Source organism: Onychostruthus taczanowskii, unplaced genomic scaffold (genome assembly GCF_017590055.1).
Source record: "Onychostruthus taczanowskii isolate IOZ18803 unplaced genomic scaffold, ASM1759005v1 scaffold144, whole genome shotgun sequence".
Classification (NCBI taxonomy): Eukaryota; Metazoa; Chordata; class Aves; order Passeriformes; family Passeridae; genus Onychostruthus; species Onychostruthus taczanowskii.
The window spans coordinates 201,581-209,824 of NW_024498619.1; the positions used below are offsets into that span (position 1 = coordinate 201,581).

An 8,244-nucleotide genomic window follows, 5' to 3' on the forward strand; every position below is an offset into this window, starting at 1 on the left:
CACACTCACCATTGATGTACTTGGTTGCAGAAGACATACAAATATCAGCTCCCAGGGCCAAGGGACGCTGAAAGGAAAGGAAAAGAACATCATAATTCAAGTTGGGCTGCACTCAGGCTCATTCCCAGCCATTCCAAAGGGCTCTGAGCTCACACAGGATAAACAAGGGCAGAAACAAACACAAAAACCTGAGGATGGCAATAGAACACGGGCCAAAAGCAGCAGTACAGAGAGGCACTCTGAATTCAAGGTAAGCACAAGAAAATGTGATTTGAAAGCACTGCTCCAACTCCCACAGGCTCCAGGAGAGAAGAGATTGAGCACATCCAACACACAGTGCGGAGCTGGGAAGAAACAGTTCTGCTCAGCTGAGGCAGGGACAAGCCATGGCACTGACCCCACAAAGTGCATTCCCATGGGAAATGAAGGACTCCAGCTGCAAAGCTAAAGAATTGCTTTCCTTTCCAGGTGCTGCAGATCCTCCCTGGAGGAGCTGAGAACATGAGCAAAGGAGGTTCCTGTGGCAGCTCTCTCCCCTCAGCTCCCAGCTCTCTGCCCAGGAGCCTCCTGAGGTGAGACAAACCAGGAGGTGGATGGGCAAGAGGTGCTGAGCAGTGCCAGATTTTTAATCAATCATTAATTAAGGCACTTGGCACATGGTATCAGCACATTCTGAAGAGTGAAGGGCATCACTGTTAAAGTTAAAACTTAACCAAGCAGGCAGATGCAGAGACTGCTGCTGCTGCCACATTAAATGCAGACTCCCACCCAGGGAATGTGGAGATGTCCAGCCAGAACCATCATGGAAAAGGCCTTTGACACTCAATATTGATGGACAGAACACTGTGAAGTTCTCCTTTTCTCAGCCCAGTGTGGTGTCTCACCTACTGCTCCCAGCAATTAATCATTAGCACTGTCTTTCCCTCCGCACCGGGCTGCTCCAGACACATTAACCAGCACCCTGTGTTCTTCCACAGCCCTTTCTGGAGGAAATTGAGAATTCTGAAGTGAACAACACATTGCAGGGCAAATCCCCAAGCCTCTGCTATGTCCCAGGCCAACTGCAGAGCTGCTTCAGCTAAGCATTAACACTTTCTGCAGAGTTCTCTTCATTCAGCAAGATCACAGCACCCTGAACAAAACCAAGCACTGCGCACTCTGCAAAAAGGGTGACTTTAAACCCACAGCACCAGGGCTTAGCTTGGTCTCCTGGGAAATAGATCTGATAAAATGCCTTTCCCATCCCTTGCCCAATCCACCTGCCCTGGGGCAGGTGACACACCTGGAAGTAGGCAGACATGAAGCTGTTGTCCACGGCCAGCAGCACCCCCGGGTGCCTGCGCACGATGTCTGCGCAGGCTCTGATGTCGATCACCTTCAGCGTGGGGTTCGTGGGGGTCTCGAGCCAAACCAGCTGCACAAACCCAAAAAAACTCCAGGTCAGAGAGTTCCCAGGGCTGGGCTGAGTCCCAGGGGCTCTGGGTGCTCAGTGCTGGCAGCTCCCCGGGCTTGGTGCGCTGGGGACGGGCAGTGGCCCTGCCAGAGCCAGGGGAGGCTCCAGCTGCTTCCGCCAAGCTCAGGGAGGTTTCCCCCAGCTGGGCTTGTGCCATCCCAGGGCATCCCAGCTGGAGCAGGGATCACCAGCCAGGACAGAGCCTTCCCAAAGCCTTTCCCAGCAGAGCTCCCTTCCCTGGAGCAGGGATCACCCAGCCAGGACAGAGCCTTCCCAAAGCCTTTCCCAGCAGAGCTCCCTTCCCCTGGAGCAGGGATCACCCAGCCAGGACAGAGCCTTCCCAAAGCCTTTCCCAGCAGAGTTCCCTTCCCCTGGAGCAGGGATCACCCAGCCAGGACAGAGCCATCCCAAAGCCTTTCCCAGCAGAGCTCCCTTCCTCTGGAGCAGGGATCACCCAGCCAGGACAGAGCCTTCCCAAAGCCTTTCCCAGCAGAGCTCCCTTCCCTGGAGCAGGGATCACCCAGCCAGGACAGAGCCTTCCCAAAGCCTTTCCCAGCAGAGCTCCCTTCCCCTGGAGCAGGGATCACCCAGCCAGGACAGAGCCTTCCCAAAGCCTTTCCCAGCAGAGTTCCCTTCCCCTGGAGCAGGGATCACCCAGCAGTGCCATGGAGCACCCCCAGCTCTGCATTCCCTCTGCTCTCCCTCACCTTCTCCCTGTTCCCTCCTCTCTCTCCAGGGCTTTCTGCCCTTCTTGGGATGCTTTCCAGGAGGCAGCACCGTGGGATATGGTGGATCCAGCTGTGCCCCAAGCTGCCCCCCCTCAGCTCAACACACCCCCAAACCCAACAGGAGCAAGGATAAAACAATTTAACATCCCTTTAAAATCCATTTCCCTCTTCCCTACCTTGGTGTTGGGATGTTCAGTAATTTTTTCTTCCAGCTTTTTTAAGTTTGTTAAGTCAACATAATCAACGTCTATATTATAATCAACTTTCATTTTCTGGAATAATTCTCTCGTGCCTAAGAAAAAAAACAAACAAAAAAAAGTCACAAAATGAAACAACTTCCTTAACTTCCATTCCCTGCTCTCCAGCCTCCTGCATCATGCAGGGACAGTCAGGAGGGCACAGCTTTATGCTGCCCACCATCAGTGGCACATTTACACTTTCTTTATTTACCAAGTTTAAAGATTGCTGCAGACTGAGTGATCATGAAATAGTAATAATGGGAATATGGGATCAGAGTGATTTAGGAGTACTTGAAATCACTGTGGGGTTTAAGATCAGGAAATTAAACACAGAAGAAGAATCAAGGGCCAGACTCCAGCTACTGTTTCCCATCACTCCAATAAAAATGATTCCTTCCTGTCTTTGAAGCCTTTCCCTGGGAAGATCAAAAGAACCCAGCAGCAACAGGTGATCAATGGACGTGCAGCACTCACACTGGAAACACTGCCTGGATTAAAAATTCATTGACTGGCTCCTTCTGCCAAGGTGATCCCCAGGGACTCAGTGTTCCATCCGAGCAGGAAGGGATGGAACGTGGAGGTGGATTCTGTGAGCTGAAGGAAACATCTGAGTGATGTTTGGGGGGTTCTTTTGGGAGAAACCCTTTCTTGATAACAAACCAAGCCCGAGGAGGAGCAAGGAAATTCAGCCCTGCAGGAACCAGGCCAGGCTGAGGTTTAAGGAGCAGGGAAAGTTCCCAGAGCTGGAGTGAGCTCACCCTGCTCAGAGAAGGACTCTGGCAGAGCTGGGTGCACTCTGCTCTGGGCACTTGTGAGGAAGAGGGGATTGATAACAACAGCCTTCAAAGAGCAGAGAGGGCCTACATGGGAAATTCAGAGCCATGGTGGATCCAGCTGTGCCCCAAGCTGCCCCCCCTCAGCTCAACACACCCCCAAACCCAACAGGAGCAAGGATAAAACAATTTAACATCCCTTTAAAATCCATTTCCCTCTTCCCTACCTTGGTCTCTGGTGTAATTGCAGCTTCCAGGCATTTTGGCTTTGTGCAGTCAACAAAAATTACTTTCAAATTATTTTCTGAGGCTATTTTCTGGAAATATCTGTTTGTGCCTTAAAAAAAACCAAAAAAAGTCAGACTTGCCTTGGCCTTCCTCCCTTGGCCTCTGAAAAGAGCCTGTCCTGTCACTGCCTCACTGGGAGCGTGGAGCCAGTGAGAGCAGGAGATGGATGTGCACAGCATGGAACCAGCACAGACACTGGGACAGACTGGGACACACTGGGAATGGACTGGGGACACACTGGGGCCAGGGGCTGCCTGCTCCCACTGCCTCCAGTGCTGCTGCACAAGGATGGATCCAGCTCAGCCCAGGCATCAGCCACATGAGGAAGCAGGAGACAAACCCAGGGATGGAGCTGGACATTCCTGAACCACAAGTGTTGGGCTCTTCCCCACCTTGGAGCTGCTCCTGCCCACAGCCAACAGCCAGAGCCGTGGTGACAGAACCACGGAAGGGTTTGGGATGGAGGGACCCCAAAGCCCACCCAGTGCCAGCCCCTGCCACGGGCAGGGACACCTCCCCCTGTCCCAGGCTGCTCCAAGCCCTGTCCAACCCATGAGATGCTCACTGTATTTGGCTCCATCGAGGGCGGCCACAGCCTTTTCCAGGCAGTCCCGAGTGGGGTTCCCAGAGCGGATGTAATCATAACCCTGGGGTGGGAAAAGGAAACAAACATCAGAGAGAGCACTGGGAAAGTTTGGAATAACAGCAGTTCTAGGTTCCTTAAAGAGCCCTGGCTGAGGGCATCCAGCTCCTCCCAGAGCAGCAGGAGGGTGTCCTGGCACAACATCCAGCTGGGCATCCCTGCTGGAGAAAGGGGCCTGGGGTGCACTGGGGCAAGGAGCCACATTCTCCTGCTTCTCCCCAGACATTCCTTCTGTGGCCACTGTGGGACAGAGGGCTCGGGCTGCACCGTCCAACCACCCTCAGCATGCCAGGCTGGGTCAGGCTGCAAGGGACCACGAGGGTGCCCTGCTCCCACTCCCTGCTCAGCAGGGCCATCCCAGAGCGCAGGGCACGGGATGGTGTCCAGACAGTTCTGGTGTCTCCAGTGAGGGAGACTCCTCAGCCTCTCTGCAGGGAATTCTCAGGAAAAACGTGTGTCCATCTCCATCACACCCACAGGGAACTGGACAACTCCTCTCATCAGTTCCTGACAACCCACATGTTTCCTAGTGCCACAGGTTTTATGCAAATTCTAGGGGAATTTAATGAGGAAAATATCACTCATGCATGCACAGATGCAATTGTTACCAAGAAAACCTGCTGAGCACCCTGGGATTTGCCTGCTTTTAGGATTTCTCTTTAATGTCAACTTCCTCATAGTCAGGAATCCTGCAGATCGCTCTGGCAGAGCTCCCGGCAAGAGCATGGATCCTGTCATCAGGATGTGGATACAGCAGCGTGGCTCCTCCTGAGGGCCTCCTCAGCACAGCTGGGATTCTGTGTGGAATGAGGAATCACAAGGCAAATTCCTCCTGCCCAACCGGCACAGTGTGAGTTTGGAGCAGGTGCTGATTTAGGAGTGGCAGCTTTGTGCCACGTCCTGTAAAACCTTTCTAGCACATTCTACAGGGCATCCACAAAATCCTTAGGAAATATTTTTGCTGTTTGGAAGGAAAACCGAAGCAGGCTCTTACACAAAGTGTGTGTAGTGGAACAGGGATTCTGCCCGGGCCCTGAGGCGGGTGCAGCGCCGGGAGCAGCATTCCTGCGAGCCCGGGGGCACTGCGTGCTCCCTGCTCCCCTTCCCCCGCCTTTCACACGGGAACCATCCCAGCCTCATCCCAAACCGCTCCGGATGGCCGCCCGCTGCGGGAACACCGAGCCCCAGGCTGGGTCAGGCTGGAAGGGACCACAGCGGCTCCTCCGGCCCCATCGCTGCTCAGCAGGGCCAGCCCGGAGCCCAGGGCACGGCATCGCGGGCAGGGGCTCTGCCATGTCCCCGTGAGGAGACTCCGCCGCCTGCCCGGCCGAGAGCCCCGCTCCCGGCACAGCGAGATGCTCGCGTTTGCCCAGGAGCGGCCGCGGGGGGAAACATCCGCGCCGGGAGCTCCCTCGGTGCCCAGCACCTGCCGCCTCCCGCTGCCCCGGCCCGGACACGCCGGATGCTCGCGGCCTCCCGGGTGTGCCCAAGCCCTGAATGGGGCTAAGGGTGACTCAGCGCCCCGGTGGCGGCCGCACTCACCGCGTGCTCGCCGGGCGCCCGCTGCTTGAAGGTGGTGGAGAGCGAGATGGGCGGCACCACGGCCCCGGAGCGCCACTGCTCGGGGTCCTGGCCGGCGTGGATGGCATGGGTGGCGAAGTGCTTGAAGGGCGGCAGAAACCCCTGCATCCCCTCGCCCGCCATGGCCGCGTCTCTGTGGGACCGGCCCGCAGCGCTCCGGGGGCTCGGCGGGGCGGGGCCTCCTCATTGGTCGCGGTGCAGAGGTCAGAGCAGGCCCAGACTCTGCTCCAGGCCCAGCAGTGGCCCCAGAGCCACGGGCAGGGGCTGAGCCCAGCAATTGCCCCGGCACAGGAGGCAGAGCTTCTGGCCTGGGCAGTGCCCAGCCCTGAGCAGATTGTGCAGAGAGGCTGTGGGCTCTCCTCTCTGGGGATATTCCAGAGCCATTGGGACACAACCCTGTGCTCTGGGATGTCCCTGCTGGAGCAGGGAGGTGGCTCCAGAGGAGCCCCTGTGGTCCCTTGCAGCCTTACCCATCCTGGGATTCTGTGATTAAAAATTAATTCACTGGGTCTCCCTGCCAAGGTTCTCCTACGTGGACTGACGTCCATGGAACAGCACTTTGACCTCTGAGGACAAAGGACACACGTGTGCTGAAGGCCACTGATGAATGATTTATGTATTAGATTTTGTAAGGAAACATTTTCTTTACAACAAAAATATGGATAAAATCTGAGCAAAGCTGGATCTAAGAAGAGCAAACCTCTGAATGTGTGCAGGACCACGCCCCAGCTTCACACACAAGCAGGAACCTGGGATTTAGGAGGGAGGAATTCCATCGTGTGTTGATAAACCTGCTTGCATTATCAAAGTTCTGTTGATAGGCAGACAAAAAAAACATTCTCAAGAATTTGCAAGTGTAATCCTACAGTTGGGATTCCCTACAAACACCAGTTTTCCCAGAGCCCTTCCCGTGAGTAATGCCTTGGTTCCATTTCTGGGGTGAATAAGGGAGTCCATAATAAGCTGGTAAACAGTGACTTCATGCCTCTAGTAATTAAAAATGCAGCAAGAGGCTTCCAACATCAGCTAAAACCTGAGCCAATCCCTCCATTCCACAAGACCAGCCGTGCTCCGTGTGTGTTTCCAGCACGGGAGAACAGGAGACATCAGAACTGCTCACAGCGCCAGCCTCTCACATTCTGTCTGCAAATGGGTTCGACTTTCCTCAAAAAACGAGGAGAGACAGAAAAATCTCACTGGAAAGACCACTGCAGCATAGAGCAAAAGCAAATTGTTGGGGGCTTTGTTCCCTAGAATGACTTCAAATTCTGTATTAGGACTGTAAAAAGCTGTGTGGGAAGCAGCTGGGGACAGCAGGCACAGGAATTCCTAAATCTGGCTAGAATTCTTCTTGGTCACTTGGGATAAGGGAGATGATGTGAACTTTGGAAAGGCAAGGTCACCAGGAAGGTAATTTTGTTACCACAGCAGGTCTGGTCTCCCTGGCAGCTTGGGGGTTGTTTTCCCTGGGAGAATTATTAAAAAATCCAATTCACCAAGAATTTAGGACATCATCATTTTTACAATTACTCATCCCATATTGGAAGCAGAAACTTGCAGAACTGGCCCAGGAGCAGGACGTTCAGTGGGAAATTGGGAAGCTCCAACCCAAACAGGTCCTTTCTGAGCTGACACTGCACCTACAAGAGCTCGCACCACGACAGGGAGACTTTCCTGTTTTTAACTTTGAGGAACACTTGTCCAGGTCCCATCATTTCCCAAAGAACTTTCCATGGAGGGTGGGAGAGCGCTGGAACCCCGGCTTAGAGAGTCATGGAGTCTCCCTGTCCCGGCCCCTCGGGATGTGCCCGTTGGGATCGATCCCTGATCCAGCCCGTCCCTCAGGGTGCGCCCGTTGGGATCGATCCCTGATCCAGCCCGTCCCTCAGGGTGCGCCCTTTGGGATCGATCCCGTCCCTCAGGTTGCGCCCGTTCGGACTGATCCTCGATGTCACTCCTCAAGATCTGTTCATTGGAATCCACCCCTGATCCCGCTCTTCAGGATGTGGCGGCTGGGATCGATCCCGGATCTCTCCCCTCAGGATGTGGCAGCCGGGATCGACTCCCGATCCCTCCCCTCAGGATGCGGCGGCCGGGATCGATCCCCGATGCCGATCGCTCCCCTCAGGATGCGGCGGCCGGGATCGATCCCCGACGCCGCCCCTCAGGCTCGTTGGGGCGGATCCCGCCCCGCCTCTCCCGGTCACTCCGTGGCTCCTCCCGCGCGCTCTCTCGGTGCGGCGCAGTCTCGCGAGAGCGGCGGCCGAAGATGGCGGCGCGGAGCCGAGGCCCGTGAGGCGCGGGCGGAGCTGCGGCCGCTCCGGGGGCTCCGGGCGGGACCGGCCCCGCGGGCTCCGAGCGCTGCCGGGCGCTCCCGCCGGCCATGACCGGCGAGAAGCTCCGCTCGCTGCGCAGGGACCACAAGCCCAGCAAGGAGGACGGAGACCTGCTGGCGGCCGGCGAGGACGAGGCGGCCGCGGCGCCCGGGGGCGCCTTCACGGGCGGGAAGGGCGGGCGGGCCGGGGGGCACCGCGGGCCC

General features: G+C 56.1%; 2 protein-coding genes across 2 annotated transcripts in view; one reads left to right on the forward strand and one right to left on the reverse strand.

Moving 5' to 3' along the window:
* The window catches only part of LOC121332660 (cystathionine gamma-lyase-like), an 11,234-nt gene extending 5,368 nt beyond the window's left edge, over positions 1-5,866 (reverse strand). Inside the window, exons 1-5 of the mRNA XM_041398344.1 lie at positions 5,667-5,866; positions 4,047-4,128; positions 3,421-3,530; positions 1,283-1,414; positions 10-67 (exon numbers count right to left, since the gene is read on the reverse strand). Coding sequence (XP_041254278.1) covers positions 10-67; positions 1,283-1,414; positions 3,421-3,530; positions 4,047-4,128; positions 5,667-5,828 — 544 coding nt within the window. The 5' untranslated portion in view covers positions 5,829-5,866. The remainder of the gene's footprint in view (positions 1-9; positions 68-1,282; positions 1,415-3,420; positions 3,531-4,046; positions 4,129-5,666) is intronic.
* Positions 5,867-7,974: 2,108 nt separating this feature from the next.
* Positions 7,975-8,244, forward strand: part of ANKRD13C (ankyrin repeat domain 13C) — a 19,400-nt gene continuing 19,130 nt past the window's right edge. Inside the window, exon 1 of the mRNA XM_041398322.1 lies at positions 7,975-8,239. Within this exon, the coding sequence (XP_041254256.1) occupies positions 8,089-8,239 (151 nt within the window). The 5' untranslated portion in view covers positions 7,975-8,088. The remainder of the gene's footprint in view (positions 8,240-8,244) is intronic.